Below are 18267 nucleotides of genomic sequence, written 5' to 3'. Positions count from 1 at the left end.
GTATTCTGCTTCAGGGAACTTCAGGCTTTTCAGCCCACCCTTCAGACGAAGCCTGGTCTCAGGTCATAGAATCATAAAATCATGGACTCATAGGATCACAGAATGGTTTGGGTTGGAAGGAACGCAAAGATCATCCAGTCTAACCTGCCTGCCATGGGCAGGGACCCCTGCCATTAGACCAGACTGCTCAGAGCCTCATCCAACACAGCCTTGAGTGTTTCCAGGGGTGGTGCAGCCATAGCTTCCTGAGGCAACCTGTGTCAGCGCCTCACCACCCACAGCATAAAATTTTCTTCCTTTGTCTTAATCTCCCCTCTTTTAGTTCAAAACCATCACCCCTTGCCCCGTTGCTACAGACTCTTGTAAAAAGCCTGTCCCCATCTTTCTTACAAGCCCCCTTTAAGGACTGAAGCACAGAGCTTGTCCTCCCCAGACACAGCTGGACCAGTCCTGCTTCAGAACAGAATCTGATCAGCTGCCCAAGGCAGTGATGCAGTATCCAGCACAGCAGTGGAGATTCAGTACCTCCCTGCAGAGGTTTTCTTGAGGTTAGACAAGAGTTTCCTCATGCTGGCATTTACAGATGCTGAAAAATGAACCCCGAAGCATGTCTGTGAAGTGATTGTTCAGCCTGTCCTTCAGCAATTAAGAGACCACCACAGCATGCTCTCGTTGCTGCCCATCTTTGCTTTGTGGGCCACTGGAGCAGCCAAGCCCTGCAGCCCAGCCCAGAAAAGGAGCTGGGATCAGAGGCCCCCTCCAGCAAATGCCGAGGAAGACGTCTCCCCTGGCTTTGCCTTGACAACAGTGTGAAGCAGAATCCCAAAACAGCCACCTGTGACTGCAGTTTTAGTGTCCCTGGAGTACCAGGGCTCACCTCAGGTTCCCTTTGAGTATCCAGCTTCTCAAAGGACCTGTGTCTCCTGTTAGATCCAAAGTTGTACCTTCCAGCCCTGTGTTTATCCAGGACATGTGCATGGCAGCAGGTACTCATGTTTAGGTTATAGAGATGAGCCACCAGTTGCGGGAGAGGGGTCTGGGAGATCCAGGAGCAGTGAGGCATGCACTGACCCAGAGCAACAGGCTTTGGGCACAAGGGACCTGGAGAAGAGAAGGCTCCAGAGAGACCTTAGAGCAGCTTCCAGTGCCTAAAGGGGCCAACAAGAAAGCTGGAGAGGGGCTTTTGACAAGGGCGTCTGGGGACAGGACAAGGGGGAATGGCTTTAAACTGACAGAGGGGAGACTGAGGTGAGATCTGAGGCAGAAGTTCTTGGCTGTGAGGGTGGTGAGGCCCTGGCACAGGTTGCCCAGAGAAGCTGTGGCTGCCCCATCGCTGGCAGTGTTCAAGGCCAGGCTGGACAAGGCTTGGAGCAACCTGGTCTAGTGGAAGGTGTCCCTGCCCGTGGCAGGGGTTGGAACTGGATGAGCTTTAAGATCCCTTTGCACCCAAACCATCCTGATTAGAGGATTCTATGATTTCAAGGCAAATACACCCCAAACCAGGAGCAGCAGCTGCTGTTCCACCCTGTAATGATGTGAAGCAGGCAAACAAGCTGGATTAAATATTTCTGTTGGTTGTTGCAGGCCAGGGGTAGTTTGTGGGCAATCATCACAAAGGAACCAGCAGCTTCTGATCCACTGATATCAATTTTTAATGAAGTTAGAATAATAGAGAAATCCAAGCACAGCTAAGAGTTCACACAGGGTGGATGAAGAGAGCCAGGCTAATCTGGCAGCCATCCTAGGAGAAGAATAGGAAAGCTTGTACAGGATTCAATGAATAAGCAATTAAAAACTGGAGTGTAATCAATGCCATTCAGGGTAGGTTTAGGAGGAGTTAGAACCTGTCAAAACAAGCCTGGTTTGCTGCTTTGGAATTGGTTTGTTTGGTAAGCGCATGAAAGGAGCAGGTTCTTACAAAATGGTTGAACATGCCTGCTGTCAGTGCCCCACACTAACAGGAGCAGATTAGGGGAGATACTATCAAAATAGCATATGAGCTGCAAGTCACCTTTGAATGATAGTGCCCTGGTGAAATTTTGCCATTAAACCCATGACTACTACACCAGTGACTGGGATGTAAAACCAACTTAGAATCAAATCTTCAAATAATGTGAAGATTGATAGAGCAGTCAACCAGGAGTGAGTGGAGGCAGCAGCCAAGCAGAGCAGTGGGGACCTTGGAATGAAGGTGATCCAAACAGAAAGGGCACTCATATGCCAAAACCACTGCCAAGGAGCAGCATCTGCACCCCAGGCTGGCAGAAAATTGACCTGACTTCCATGAACATAACAGCTCCAGAGAGTGTGGTAGACCAGCAGCCAGCACAGTGAATAAACAACCAATTAATCCATAACTGCACAAACGGAGGAGGGGCAGGGGAGAAGAGAGATGTGTTTCATCCTCAGTCTGCAGAGCTGGGGGTATGCAGTGCATCCAGCCTGTGCCTGTACTTTGAAGGGAGGATGTTGAAAGTTGAATGTTAGCAGGATAAAGAGCTGCAAAGACAATTTGAGATGGTAAAAGACACTGTGCAAGATCAATGTGACCCAGCAGTGTGTGCTTGCAGCCCAGAAAGCAGCCATGTGCTGGGCTGCATCACCAACACTGTGACCAGCAGGTCGAGGGAGGGGATTCTACCCCTATATCCCGTTCTTTCCAACCCAAACCATTGTGTGATTCTATGATGAGAGGTGACAAGAACAGCCTTCTCAAAAACAAGACTGAGGGGTGCTCTGAGTATAAATGTGCAAGATCTTTTGAGGGCAGAAATATAAGGTGAGCAATGGGCAGAGATGTTCCTGGTTGCATGTGCTCTAGACACCACTGTGGGAGAGCCCACCTATCTCAGCTCAGACTCCTGGGACAAGAACCACAGCATGTGAGGGTTACTTTGTACTGAGGGGGAACTAAATTGATGGAAGAAGACAATTCCCATGGGGTGCTGGAATCAGATTCCAGCTTGCTGTACATCTGGCCATCTCTTAGTGGTACGGAATAAAACTAACAGCACTGCTAGTCCATGCTGAAGGTGGGGGTTACAGCACACAAGCATCAGTTGAGCTTGCTGAGATTGTAGCAGAAGGTTAAAGAGATGTAGGCTTCATCCTGGGCAGCTCAAGCCCAGACAGGACACTTGGACATGACTGATCCCCTGCAGCATCACCAATTGGTGCTCAAAGGAAAGGCTGCTCCTCTGTGGCTGCCCAGACCCTCACCAATCAAAGACAAACTGGGGAAAATATCCAAAGTGATGAAAACGATAACACAGAAGGTCATCGTGGAAGTAGAAGTGGCTTTGCATGCATAGTTCACCAGGGGAAAAAAGGGCACTTAAAACAATTTGGCTGAACTAGCTGGATACTTTGTTTGTGTGGGGTATTTGGAAAGCCGTAAGAGACTTTGGTCCCCTTGAAAGTGGAGGCAATTACCTGAGTGTCCATTTTCTCAGCCTTTAATCTTTGCAACCTGCTGGTGTGTCCTGGCCTTTCCAGTTCCCAATTCCATGGAGGAACAGCAACAGTTCTTCATTTCCAGACACAGAATCATCACTTTCTGCTCTCTATTGCACCTTTCAAGTGGATTTACTTTCAGATTTGAAGACAGAGAGAGAAGGGATTGCTTCTCTGTGTGCAGAGCATGCAGTATTGCTGTCTAGAAGGTAAATTGGGTACAGACTAAAGTGCAATTTGTTAGAGCAAAAGTATCTGTTTCAACTGGCATGTTTTCATTCGCTGTACAAAAAAGATGTGGATGGGCTGGAGAGAGTCCAGGAAGGACCAAAAGGATGATCCAAGCACTGGGCAGCCATGTGAGGAAAGGCTGAGGGAACTGGGCTTCTTCAGCCCAGAGAAAAGAAGGCTCAGGGGAGACCTTATCCCCATTTTCCAGTATTTAGAGGGTAACTACAGGGAAGACAGAGATTCCCTTTTTACAAGGAGTCCCATGGAGAAGACAAGGGGTGATGGGCACAAGTTACTAATGGGGAGATGCCAGTTGGACACAAGAGGGAAATGTTTCACAATGAGAACAACCATCCACTGGAGTAGTCTCCCCAGGGAAGTGGTGGATTTTCCAGCCTTGCACTGGACAGGGTTCTGGGACATGTAGTCTGTGCTTTGCCAAGAGAGGTTGGACCAGATGATCCTTATGGTCCCTTCCAACCTGGGATTTTAGGATTCTGTGATTCTATGACTTCCGCTAGGTAATGAACATATGAAGCTTTAAGCCATCATGGATGGAAGGATGCTCTGTCCCTTCATGTCGTCCAGCTGCTGGCTGCACTAAGCCTGTGCAAATCCATGGCAGTATCCAGGCTGCTTGCTCATAGCAGGGGAGTAGAAAGTGAAGGAGGCATTGAAGGAGCAGCCGGTCAAATCAAAACCACTGCTGTCATGGGTGCAACGTGAAGAGCAGGTTCCAGAGGCCAGAGCTGACACTGGCTGGGGAAGTACGTGGATCTCCTTGTCTCTATCTGTCCATCTTGGGCTCCCATTGCCCTACTGCTGCCCACAACCCCTGAGCAGTCCTTTCTCACATGGAGCCTGATACAGTTCAGAAAGGATGCAGCTCTCCTATTCCACGTTCCCATCACTCCTGAACTTAGTGACCAGCACAGCTCTGCTATCTCAATGCAGATGCCTTTAGGAGGTGGCCTGAACACAACTCCAAGTGACTTGTACTATGTATGGCTCCTGTGGCAGAGATGAGATCTCTCACAAGCCGTGGACCCCTCTTCTGCCTGTATCTGCCCCCCATTCCCCACACAACTCACCCACCTGGGCTGGGACCCTCTGGGGGCTCCTTGCCTTTCTCATCCCAAAGAACAACTTAATAAAACATGTTATCTCAACTCTCCTTATGCTCCTCAGGCCCGTACTTAAAAGCGAGGCAAAGGTAACTAACTTTTTTCTCATTTTGTTTGAAGGGGTTTTGTTTGGTTTTGTTTTGTTGAGGGGGCAGTGGGAGGGAAGGACACACCATGCTCTCACCTGTTGGTGAAGACTTTGCTGTAGTTGAACACCTGGATCTCCAGGATCTCATTCCCATCAATATTGCTTGCCACTGGCCAGCGGAAAGTCTGTGGAGAAGGGACAAGAGGGAGATGTCAGTCTTGTTTCAGGGAGCTGCTGCAGTGGGGATGAGGATGGAGCTGAGATGGCCATGGAAAAAGTCTGACTACTGGTTTGCCTCAGCAAAAAGGCAGGCAGGACTGTTTGACAGGGGTCTCGCTAAGAATGTGCTTCTGTGCCAAGTGTTTTATAGATGGATAGGTAGTATAAATATATATACTTTGTATAAATGTGTGTGTGCATATATATGTGTATGTCATACACACACATATATAAACCTATATATCCTTGTATTCATATAGCTATATAAATATTTGATATTAATATTAAATATATTTTTATATAATTAAATATCACTTTCATTTGTGGGGCTTTTTGAATCCCAAGGCAAGAAATCAGTCTGCCAGAATAAACCACCTGAGCTCTCTCACTTTTCCAAGTCACAGGTCTCTTGTGACCTCCCACAGCCAAACACACTGCCTTGCCAAGCTGCTCTTGGTGCATAACAACATGGGAACATGAAGCCCCAGCTGTGAGGCAGCAGGGTTGAGCCCTGCATCACTTACAGGAGTGGCAGGACTGCATTCAGAGTCTTGAAGGGAAAGTGCTTATCCAACAACTTCACAGGAAGAAATTAGTGACTCTTCAGAAATAATGCCAACACTCATTTTTAAGCTATTTTTTCCCCACTCTTACACTCTCTGCGGTGAAGCAAATGAAAAAAATCCTGAACTATAGAAGAAAACTAGAAATGTTCCCATGACAGCAGTACCGTTTTGCACATGGTTCAGCCTCACTCCTCATTCTGCTCAGATTTACTCCAGGCTCTCCATCACAGGGATATAACTCAGGCTGGATGACAGATGTTACCAGCAATCACAAGATTAATTACAAGCTGCCTGTTCCCTCCTGCCACCACCATGCCTCTGGCCTGAGAAGTTGTCCTGTCCTCACTGTTCAGGGCTCTGCAATGCATGCAGGTGGAGATTTGTCAGCCTGGTGCTCCTGCCTTCAGCTTCTCCTCTCCACCACAGCCTTCTGACGCTGGTGAGGGGGACAGAGTCCACCATGTCACAAGCACAGTAGCAGCCCATCAACCTCCCACAATGTTCTGGGTGTTGAACTGGTCCCAGCTATTACCTGCTGTTTCAGCAGGGATAGTTTACTTTGTGGTAAGCTGCACTTCCAGGATCAGGACTTCTGGTTGCTTGTCAGACGGAGACAACAAGCACAAGAGTAAGGAATATGATTTTTGCCTGGACCCTTCCTGATACGTGGTGTCTACACATCCTGACCACCTCAACAGAGCTTTGATCTGTCTGTCCTGAGCCTTGGAAAGCACAAGACAAACCCATACCCCTCCACTATCTCCACAGAATAAACCATAGTCCAGGCACCATCTCTTTTCTGCTCACACGTCTGACTTGGAGCAGGAGTTTAAAACCATCTGGAAACACTTTGTGAAGCCCCAGCAAAGCTCTGTTCCTATACAGAAACAGGTCCTGTTTTGTTTTTGGGTTTTTTCCTTTCTTGGAAATACCATTCTCTGCTTGTCATGTAGGCATGACCCCTCAGTTAGGGGGGGCTGTCAGGAAGCAAAATAGCAAATAGAAGAAATTCTTCACTATGAGGAATTAGGAAGAAGTTGTTCCCTGTGAGGGTGGTGAGGCCCTGGCACAGGTTGCCCAGAGAAGCTGTGGCTGCCCCATCACTGGCAGTGTTCAAGGCCACGCTGGGCAGGGCTTGGAGCAACCTGGTCTAGTGGAAGGTGTCCCTGCCCATGGCAGGGGATGGAACTGAATGGGCTTTAAGGTCCCTTCCAACCCAAGCCATTCTATGACCCCGTGCTTCAATGAAATAAGGTCATTTGAAAGCATGGTGGCCTAGAGAGGCTCCCAGGATCCCCACTGAACAGCTTTGCTGACAGCTTTCTACACTAAGAAGCTCATCCAGGGACGTTCACACCACAGCCCATCCGCTGCTACTACGGCAAACCCCGGAGAGCCAGCAAGTGATGCACAGTGTGGAGGAGCATCCTCCCATCTGCTGTGCTCTGCAATGTGCTGTATCACCCCAGGAGCACACCTTGCACGTGTGCCTGCACATGTGATTGCACACCTCCAGTTCCAGAGAGACCCACCCGTCTGGAGCCACTCATGCAATTTGGTAAAGCACTTGGAGTTTTGCTTAACATCCTGGGGAATGCAATACAAGGTAGCATTTCCTCTATCAGAAATCATCCTTTCATGGTATAGTCCCTGATTTGTTGATGCTGGGCTTTGGAAACGGAGGCAGCTCTGCATTCATCTGCAGATCCTCTGAATTTGTTTAAATCTTTCAGGTCAGGTTAGACAAATCTGCATCAGGAATGCAGATGCTCTTGGTTTGGGGCTTAAAAATCAGGGTTGGGAAACCTTCACCTTGATTTAGGTGCTTAGAGGTTACTTACCTAAATCAACACCCCTTGCCCGGGCTGTCATTGCTAGAGAAACTCCTGCATGTCCCAGGTTCTAACAGAGACATGGATTACCTTTGGGAGGGGGTCACACTCTTCTATCCATTCTGGACAGATTACAGATTATCCAGCCTTGATTATATGCTTTAGATGAAAGGAGGGCACTCTGTTGTGGAAGATGACCAATATCCACCCTCGAAAACACTAACAGGACAAGGAATGGGCACACAGACCCTAGGCTATGTGTGAACTTCTGGACCATGCTCCCCAGCCCATATCCCATGGTCTTCCCAGTCACTATCAGTCTCCTCTTAGTTTTATCCCAGTGTGTGGAAACCCGCTCAAATCACCTTGGAGCACCCAAACATGAGTTTTACAAACCTATTTTCTCCCCCTTCACTTTACAGACATGCTGTCCTGGGCATTAGTGAATTCCTGGGCATTGTTCCCTCCAAGGCTGCTGCCAGCTTCTCTGGCTGTTGTTTGAGTGCTCTGGATAGGTGGGTTGCTGCACCTGGAACACCCAGACCATTCTAGCACCTAGTGGGCGAAGGTCTGGCAGTGCCAAGGCAGCCTGGCTATGAAATGAAAACACAAGTGCTTATCTCTCCAAGTTACAGCCGCCTCAGCAGAAAAAAACCTCAGAGGAACTGGATGATTTGCTCTCCCTCCTAAGACAGGTATTTGCTATTATTATTATCTTTTAAGCCTGGAAAGGATTATTGCAGTCGCCCAGCCTGACCTCTTCAAGAACCCAGAGCGCAGATTTTCCTGTTTCACTCGAAGGCTCCTAAATCAAATGCAGATATGCCTCATAGCTGAGCCAGAACATATTTTTAACAGGGACAAAATGGGAAAAAAAAAGACATCCCAGAATTCAAGCAACAACATTTAGTTACACCCTCAGATAGTGGCTTCCACCACTGTTTCCCTTCAGCGATAAACACTGGCACTGTATTTCTGCTTTGAATTTATGAGCTTCAGCTCCCCAGCCCTTGCTGTATTTTCTCCAGCCAAGCTAAGGTGCTACCTGAAATCTTTTATTTGGCTTTTTAGATTTCATTCCTCACTGCCTGTGAAAATGCAGCAAGAGAATTGTCCTTGGGCTGAAGCCAGAGCTCCCATTGCAACACAGAGAGGCAAAGCAATGCCCCAGCACTTGCCTAGGCTCTTTCCATGCAGGTTTTCTTTCCCTCAGCACCCTTGCCGGGAGCAGTCCTTCATATAAATGAGGAAATAGAGCAAATGTTTCAGAGCTGGAGTTTTCTTGGTTAATTTATAACCGCCCTTAAGGGCGATTTACTCTCATCAATTCAGAGTGCCTGGGCTGAGGAGAAGCACTGTGAGGGTAATGTGGGCTCCATGGCACAAAGCATGCCATGGAGCAGTTCTGTGTCAGGGGCTGCAGTGCCTGCACCAAGCCCCGTGCCTGACAGAGGAGAGATTTAGATGAGCTCTTAGGCAGAAGTTCTTCCCTGTGAGGGTGCTGAGGTGCTTGCACAGGTTGCGCAGAGGATCTGTGGTGCCCCATCCCTGGCAGTGTTCAAGACCAGGTTGGATGGGGCTTGGAGCAACCTGGTCTAGCGGAAGGTGTCCCTGCCTGTGGCAGGGGGCTGGAACTAGATGAACTTTAAGGTCCCTTCCAACCCAAAGCACACTGTGATCTTATGATTCCTTCAAACTGCTCTTACTTCACATTTTTGTGTGAAAGGTGTGGTGGACACAGGGCTGGGAGAAAAGACAACTGTGATGCACAGAATAAAGAGGTGAGAAGTGGCAACCAGATGGCATTTAATGCCCGATGGAAGCAAAGGAAGGGAAGAACAAGCTCCTGAACTACACTGTTGTGGGAAGTGTGTGTGTTATAGTGGGATGGCTGGAGGAGCCAGCTAGTGCTACCCCATCAGGGCTGGTCCAGCTGTGTGCCAGCTGTAGAGGAGGGAGGAAGGGGGAAGGTGTGCAGCTTGAAGCAGGGTCTCACAGAACCTGCTCCGCTGCAGGTAGCCAAGTTGATAGTAAGGAACTCAGCACAGGAGTCAGCAGCGTCCTGAATGCCTGTGGGATACTCTCCCCATTCCCATGAGGAAATGCTGGGAGCACCAGCCCGGGAGCACATTCACCATTGCGACACTGCTCTGGGCTGAGGCTGCTGCCGAAGATGCCCTACTTTCATCACCCTCCTTCCTTCCCCGGCTGGCTGCCCGTTTATTCTCCTTACTGGTTTTGTTGTTAAAAGCCTTTTTAAAAGCCCTGTGAAAGCTAAACAAGCGGTATCTGCTGTGTCAATTTTATCTGTTCTGCTAATGAAGGGAAAAAGAAAAAGATAGAGTCAGAGAAATGCCTTGGCAGAATGCAGCAACCAGACACTTCCAGTGAAACAGCTTTAAGGGAGTTTGGAAAGGGCATTTTTGCATGCCACATCTCCCCTTTTTAAGCCAGGTCACCTCTTTCTAAGCCATGTCTCCCCTTTTTAAGCCATGTGCCCCCTCCTACAGTGCCTGGGAGCCTTGGCTGAGTGCTCATCTTGCCTGTCATCCCCCCTGATTGACCACAGCCATTTCCAGATGTCCAGGTCACAGCTGCAGCTCTGGGTCTCGCCTTTCTTGGCGGCACCACCTGAGCTTGTCCTGGGCCCTTGAGCAGAGACTGAATGCGGGCCTGCAGGACCACACAGGACCCCTCCATAGCTCTCTGTGCCCAGCGCCATCACTGGAGTTCCCTTTCCCTCCCTCCTGCACTGGGTGCCTGCAGGAGAGCTGCAGGATAAGCCCCTCCAAGAAGAAACCCTTTGGGGCGCAGGCAGGACACAATGCAGCTATTCCTAATTAAATAAAACACAGCTATGGAATAGCCATTAGCTCACCTTCCCTGGGCTCTGGAGAAGCACAGGCTTTGCATAATTCATTAAGCAATGAATACAAATAACTGCAAAAGAAATAGAGTGAAACTAAACAAATGGAAACCACTGAGGCAGCCCAAATTCAGCCTGGTAGTGGGTCCTCATGAATGCTAAGCGGTGGCAGGGAAAGCTCATGTCCTCATTAGTGATGTCAAAACCCCCTTTGGCTTTACCTGAACCTAAAGTGAGCTTTCTGCTTGTCCCCAGCTCTGAGATGAGGCAGGAAGCATCCTCATCATCCTGACCCCTCAGAGAGATCAGAGATCAGTCAGCTCAGATTCCGAACCCCTACATGGGGGATGAGAACCCCCCTCCCATCCAAACCACCCCACCAGACACAAGGTCACCAGCATACCCCATTTTGAGGGGAAAGCAGCAGAAAATGGGGTCATTTCTGAAGCTTCTGTTTCATAAATAAGTGCAAGGAGCCACCTGAGCACTAGGAGGATGCAGAGGTAACTAGAGAGTAATGTGAAATAACACCCCACCTCTTACCCCACTGCAAAATTCAAGGAGAACTAGGAAGCTGAAGAGGGAGTAAAACCATGTATGCAGAGGGACCACCGGAGGGCATCTTCAACTGTCTCAAACTTTCAGTGCCCCAAGCAAACCACTTGATGCTGCCCCAGCCATCAGGGCTCAGACAGAAGATGGCTCCATGTTGTTCATCACAAACATTACAGACCATGGGCATCCATCACCTCCCTTTCAGAATAGCCCCTCATATGGGAAGAGCTGGGGAGTACTTGAGGGCTGCAGGGATGCAATAATAACATTTTACTCAACAAAATTCATCATCTGGTCTTGCCATCAATGGTGTGATGACTTGCCTTGTGTGTACACTCAAAGGGAACTATCTCCTTTCCCGGATAGACTCATCAGCTCATTACTCCAGGCAGCACAGAACACATTCCCTTGCTCACATCAAGTTTCTTGTCCATAGTCGTTGACATCAGGGCATCGTAGAATCACAGAATGGTTTGGGATGGAAGGGACCTCAAAGGTCACCCAGTTCCAACCCCTGCCACAGGCAGGGACACCTTCCACTAGACCAGGTTGTTCCAAGCCCCATCCAACCTGGCCTTGAACACTGCCAGGGATGGGGCAGCCACAGCTTCTCTGGGCAACCTGTGCCAGGGCCTCACCACCCTCATAGCCAAGAACTTCTGCCTCAGATCTCATTTCAATCCCCCCTCTGCCAGGTTAAAGCCATTCCTCCTTGTCCTGTCCCTACAGGTCCTTGTCAAAAGCCCCTCTCCAGCTTTCTTGTCAGACTTTTAGGCACTGGAAGCTGCTCTAAGGTCTCCCTGGAGCCTTCTCTTCTCTGGAATCCTTCAGCAGCAAGAGTTAGCAAGAGATTTAAGAGAGGAAGAGGAAAGAGGATTGCACCTCTGCCATCTCTTGCTGTGGCTTGTGCTCTGTCCTACATGATAACGAGGATGCATCTAATCCAGCACTCCTGTATCTCCAGCTGTGCAGAAGCAGGGACCAGCATTCAGCCTCCCAGTGTGTGACAGGGCTGCAGCACCACCGGTACTGCTGTTACAGAGCTCTCAGCAATTTATGAAGAGGAGCAAGCAGCAGCAGCCCCATTTCCACCCGTGTAGGAGGCATGGCCCACTTGGGCTCATTTTGCAGACGCAGATGAATTCTCATCAAGCTCTCAGTAGAGCTGGAAAGGTGAACCCAGAAATGCAGTCTTGTTTTCCCCACCAAACTGCAGTGCTGTAGATCTCACTGGCCTGCTTCCTGTGTGTTTTTTTCTGCATCGCTCACTAAATGCTATCAGAACACGTACGCCATTATGTTTTGGGCCAATTGGGTTCAAGTCACTACTGGCACTACAGCAGGAGCTGTTTCTGACCTTAGCACATATTTAGGTAACTGAATGACTCCTGGAGTGGTTACACACATCTCATCTGCTAGATGCTGTGAAGAACTTGCAGGACCCAAGGATAAAGCCTGACTGATGGGGCAGTCATTCAGGGAATTAGCACTCTCTTGCTGGCACAGAGAAGATTCAGGAATAGGCTTAACCACGAAAAACCACTTGGATTATTTATGTTAGAGAGGTCCCAAGCCCTGGAAACACTAGAAGAGAATATGCACATTTGTGGCTCAAGACTCTCATACCCACTGTCTTTTAAACTCTCTAATCCTGACATGCACCAGTGCCCATCCTCTCCTGCACACTGCCTGGGCTCAGAGCTCAGCTGGGATGCTCAAGATCACAGTGCAGCACCAAGCACTCGGAGCAGCCAGCATCTAGTGTACAACCAAGCATAAGACTGCAAGCAGAGCCTCCAGCCTTTCAGCCCCAGCAAGGAAGGATGTCCTCATTCAAATCACAGGGAGTTCTGAGACACAGGCAGCTCCACCAGTGCACACCTCCGTGGTTGTTATTCAAATCAGTTATTATACTAACAAATTGCTGTGTGCTGATCCGTAGAAATGTGCATCCTGTTAACAACAGCAGCTTGCCCTGGCTGCCTCGGCTTTGTAGGAGTGGGGTTGGAGCTACATCTCCAGCCACCTTCTCTCTGTGCCTCACTAACCCAGTGCAACCCTGGAGCTATCAGGGGCAGATCCTATCCTGCCTTCACCCTAGGCTTCTCCTGCCCCTTACTCCTTCCCAGTTCAGGGGACCCTGACATTAAGCTCTCCCTTATAACCTGGAGCAAGGTCTAACCCATTCCATGGCTGCACAGGGGCACGGAGAAGCTGAATGTGCTTCTGGCTGTGCAAGCTGGGCACACCACAGGAAAAATCCCCCCATTGAAATTCATTCCATGCTTGGAACCAGGATGAAATTTACTTCCAAAGATGGAAAATGCTTTAGAAAGCAATAAGCAATTTAAAGATCTTAATATTCCCTCAGCCTCTTGTATTCTCCAGCCCCTGGGAATGGGATATCTCCTATAAGAAACACAAAGCAATAAACATCCATTCCCTTTTGAATGTGTACTTCCATTTTGAATGTGACTTAATAGCAGCACCTCTATTCCTTGCTTGTGTGGGTGACTTTATTTCAATCATCTCAGAATATTTTCTTGGTAACTGCTTAAGAAAAGGCTGTGTTTTCAAACCACAGGGAACTTGGGTTGCAGTTCAAACACTAAGGAACCAGAGATTTGAGCCAAGGAGGAGTTTTTCCCGCTAGGGCAAGGAAAGGGAAAGCCAAGAGCCCAGCAGGGCTTGCCCCATAGAGACAAGTAATTTTTCCTGAAACGTCCATGTGAAGAACATGGAATTTTTTTAATTAATGAGGAAATGCTGTTTGGCTGTTCCCATGACATGGAACACCCTGCGTTCTCAGCCCCAGCCAGACCACAGCCAAGAGACCCATTTGGTACCTGCCAGGGGAAACCCTGGAGCAGACAATGAAGATGCCAACACACTTCAGCTTAGGGAATGGGGATATTCAGTTGGACAGGGAGTCACAGCAAAGCACACCAGCTGTAGGAGGCAAACCGGGAGGAAAACACAACTTCTCTTACCTCATCAAACCTGGCCTCATCCTCGCAGTTTTCAAGCACTCTGGTGTAGAAGGAGAGCCCTGGAGAGGGGAAAGGAAAACCAGGTTAGTCCCAGTGGAGCACAGTCTGCAGGCATTGCCTGGGATGGGGAAAAGGTGTTTGTGAAGGTATGAAAGCACCATAGGCACACAAGGGTGTGCATAGGGGGGGCAGCAGGGACACAGTACATGCAGGAGGGTGAAACCAGCTATTAGCGGCACTAAACACCACGTTAACCATAAGAAGGTTCTTCTGGAATGTGCTTAATGGGTGTGCTCAAGTCTTGTCCCATCTTTTGCAGCCAGATGAAACAGAGCATGGGGATGGGGATTGCAGCATTTTCTGCAGTGGCTTTTACATGGCTGAACAGGGGCTTCTCAAGCTTTGGAGTGTTGGGATTTAACTGATAGAAGGGAGATTTAGGTGATATATTAGGCAGTAGTTGTTTCCTGTGAGGGTGGTGAGGCCCTGGCACAGGGTACCCAGAAAAGCTGTGGCTGCCCCATCCCTGGCAGTGTTCAAGGCCAGGTTGGACAGGGCTTGGAGCAACCTGGTCTAGTGGAAGGTGTCCGTGCCCATGGCAGGGGGCTGGAACTGGATGAGATTTAAGGTCCCTTCCAACCCAAACTATACTGTGCTTCTATGATTCTATGCAGGTCTATACACCCTAGAAGTGTGCTCCAGCCTCAGGGATGAGATTTAGGAATGGCCACACCAAGAAAACCACCACAGCTCCTGCCCAGAGCAGAGGATCTGCATGTTTGAGTTCAGCCACACGGATGTAGCCACACATGGCCACCCTGACAGCAGCATCCAGCATCCCTCCATCGCTGCACCCCCAGATCTGCCTGAGCAATGGAGTCCCAAAAGCCCCCAGTCAGCTGGGAGCAGGGACGGGACACAGGGAGGAGATACTGTGGAGGGGAAGCCCCAGGAGAGCAGCCAAGCATGTGCATTAGTTACTGAAATAATCAGGTTTCCCCAGGGAGCCCCAGCTCGTGGTTGCCCCATGCTTTTACCTGCTCTCAATAGGATCTTACCCACCTCCCCCTGGAATCAGTATTTCTAGTTAATATCCACTTCATAACACAGCAGGAGGAAAATGTATAAAAAATGCTAATATTTAATCACAGATTCACATTGAGACTTTCCCTTCCAGCAAAGAAAATTGTCTCCTGGGTAATTAAAAACATCTCTGTGTGCGAGTCTGGTTTGGGCCCAGCACTGCACAGAGAACCTGTGGCTAGGGCGAGCGGATGCCAGGTACCCCTTACTGCTGCATGTCAGCTTCTGCTTTTTCTTACCAAAAAGTGAGATATCCTGATGACACGGCTCTTGGCAGGGAATGCCCCATCCCTGTCTAATTTAACTATTACACAAAGAGAGCTATCATGTTGTCAGACTTCCTGCTGCCTGCAGCAGCCAACCTGGGTAAAGTAAACCCAAAAGGGTTTATCCCAAAACACCCTCCCAGTTCCCTGCCATGAGTCACTTCACCCACAGATACATGAGTTTCTCAGGAGTGTAGGCAGAGCACTGCATTTATCTCATGCAGGTGACTCTGGGTAAAGGTGGAGGAGACCCACATGGGCCATGGGACAGCCATCCACTCTTGCCCCGTGTACATTGGCCACCTCCCAGTGCAAGGGAACCTGGTGCTGGTTCCCTCCTTGCCTTCCATGGGATGGGATGGTAGTTGCAAGTGGAATGCAGCCCAGCCCCTCTTCACCCAAGGCAGGGGACCCAAACGGGGAATGGGACCATTACTCCATCAGGATGGAGCCACGAGGAACAGGGCCAGAAACATTATCAGAGGGCTGGAGCAGCTCTGCTATGGAGACAGGCTGAGAGAGCTGGGCTCGTTCAGCCTGGAGAAGAGAAGGCTCCGCAGAGACATTGGAACAGCTTCCAGTGCCTGAAGGGGGTGACAAGAAAGCCGGAGAGGGGCTTTAGACAAGGGCCTGTAGGGACAGGACAAGGGGGAATGGCTTTAACCTGACAGAGGGGAGATTGAGATGAGATCTGAGGCAGAAGTTCTTCCCTGTGAGGGTGCTGAGGCCCTGGCACAGGTTGCCCAGAGAAGCTGAGGCTGCCCCATCCCTGGCAGTGTTCAAGGCCAGGCTGGACGGGGCTTGGAGCAACCTGGTCTAGTGGAAGGTGTCCCTGTCCATGGCAGGGGTTGGAACTGAATGAGCTTTGAGGTCCCTTCCAATCCAAACCATTCTGTGGCTCTATGATGTTCCCTATCATTACCCACCAGAGCTCCTGGAGCAATCCATGAATGATCTCCCTCATTTACACACACTGATTCAGAGAGGAAGCCTCACCAAGAAGCACTTTATAACTCCATCTGTGATCAATTAGCTGACAAGTGCTCTAATTGCATGAGGGCACAAGTCCCCTCCTTCACAAATACACTGCATTAGGCTGCCCTAAGAGTGAAAACTGCTGCAGGCAAGTGACCCTGCACAAGCTCACGCCCTGCTGGGGGACAGGAGCAGGCACCTCTAAAATGGGCAGCACTGAAGAAAACCCACCATTTTTCTGCTTTGCTCCTGCAGCCAGCCTGAATGCATGTGCAGAATATCCCAGTTACCCCTGCCTGGCTGAGTTCCACTTGCAGAGCACCGAGGTGGAGAGCTGGAGAGCTGCAACTGCAACTGATCTGGAGCCCCCAAACTCTGAAGGTATGAGCATCCGCATGGCGTTTGGTGAGCCAAATCCAATGCTTTGGTGGGAAATGAGTCCCTGGTACTCAGGGATGGGAGTGAACTTTGGCCACCCATTCTGGGACAGATCCCACCTCTCCCTCCACTTCCAGACTAGGAGGTGGAGAGTCTGGCACCTCTCCCTGGTCCAGATCTGGGAGCTCCTCCTCATGCCTCAGTTTCTCTTGTTTGCAAAGTGAGGATATTGCAGCTATGCCTCACAGAGGCTGCCCAAAGCGTGGGAATCCCTGGGAGAAGAGGAGCAGTGTTATTCCATCCCACACAGCTGTCAACCTCAGCCCGTTCTCAGGAATGCTTCTATCAAAGTTGTGATTTATTCATCTCCAACCTGAGCTGAAGTGGAGCAGTGTTTCAGAACACTGCCCACCTGCAGAAATGCACCCTGCTGCCTGTCACACTGGAGTCAAACCCTTTCCTTCATTTCTTTACATGCAATAACAGATGCTTTCGGTTGAATGAACACATACCCACTTGGGGAGCTCTGCCTGAACCCTAGCCTGTGCTGTTGGCAGGTGAGGTGAGGGGGGGAGCCAGCTTGACTAGTGGAGAGCATCCCTCTCTGCAACACTCAGGAACTCCAGTAAAGCCAGGATATTGGGGACTCAATCTGTGGGTTGCTGTGAAGAGCACTGAGGGATGCCAGGCTGGTGGAGGTCACCTCACACCACACCAAAGGGGTCTAAACTTCCCTCTACCGTTGCTGGAGAAAGGCAGAAAACTTCCCCCTGGAGACTGGCACCAAACCCCAACCTTCGACAGTGGGATGCTCTCCCAGGCCTGGCAACAGGGGTCCAAGCCAACATGCCTGGCTAAATCCTGCCCTGTCCCATGCCATCCTAACCCATCCCACTGCTCCACATCCTTCTTATGCTGGGGCCCCAGAGCTGGACACAGGACTGCAGAGGGGGTTCTCACCAGTGCGGAGCAGAGGGGGAAAATCTCTTCCCTCAACCTGCTGGTGATGCAGCCCAGGACATGGCTACCATACAGACTGGAGGAGCTCTGCCCCATCCACATGCCAAGTGCCCGGAGTGCTGGGGCACTTCATGGCCACCTCCAGCATGTCCTGGTCAGCAGCAGACCCTGGTCCCGGCTCTGGGGTGTGCTTACACACCCATAAGTACAATTGCACCATGGCTATGTCCTAAATGCCCCAGAAGCAGGGAGCCTGCTTGCAGAAGGCAATGGGATGCAGTGCTGTGCATCCTTAGAGTCGTGTGTTGGGAGCCACCTGAAACCCAGTGCTGAGACCCACCAGTGAGAGTCAGGGGCCAGCCCAGGCATCTGCAGGACTTGGCCTCATCCAAAGCAATCAGCAATCTGGCATGAAGCAATCCTCAAAGCACTACCAAGCACATCAAGAAAAGTCCAAATGCATTTGGGAACTCCTATCTTACTACTGTTACAATTGTTGAAACCCATGGTGTGTGAGAAAGACCACCTACCCATAAACAACACACTCCTTCTGTATCCTTACTGTGTGACTGATAATTCCAGTCCCTTCACCCACAACAAGGTCTTGTCCTGGATTCACATCTCATGTTTGCTGGCACCCCAGGCTCAGGGCTGTCCCACAGCCCAAAACTATGCTGCTAC

General features: G+C 49.9%; 1 protein-coding gene across 15 annotated transcripts in view; it reads right to left on the bottom strand.

Annotated features, from left to right (window-relative positions):
* Window positions 1-18267, bottom strand: part of OTOF (otoferlin) — a 98169-nt gene that overhangs the window by 78284 nt on the left and 1618 nt on the right. For all 15 annotated transcript variants that reach the window (XM_062622586.1, XM_062622588.1, XM_062622593.1 and 12 more), the window contains exons 2-3: window positions 13925-13983; window positions 4993-5081 (exon numbers count right to left, since the gene is read on the bottom strand). In XM_062622586.1, the coding sequence (XP_062478570.1) occupies window positions 4993-5081; window positions 13925-13983 (148 nt within the window). The remainder of the gene's footprint in view (window positions 1-4992; window positions 5082-13924; window positions 13984-18267) is intronic.

The sequence above is a fragment of the Pezoporus occidentalis genome, unplaced genomic scaffold, assembly GCF_034315485.1.
Source record: "Pezoporus occidentalis ecotype Australia unplaced genomic scaffold, CSIRO_AGI_Poc_V1 ctg244, whole genome shotgun sequence".
NCBI classification, from domain to species: domain Eukaryota; kingdom Metazoa; phylum Chordata; class Aves; order Psittaciformes; family Psittacidae; genus Pezoporus; species Pezoporus occidentalis.
The sequence above is the reverse complement of the archived record's forward strand: the minus strand, read 5'-3'. Positions and strand labels throughout refer to the sequence as shown.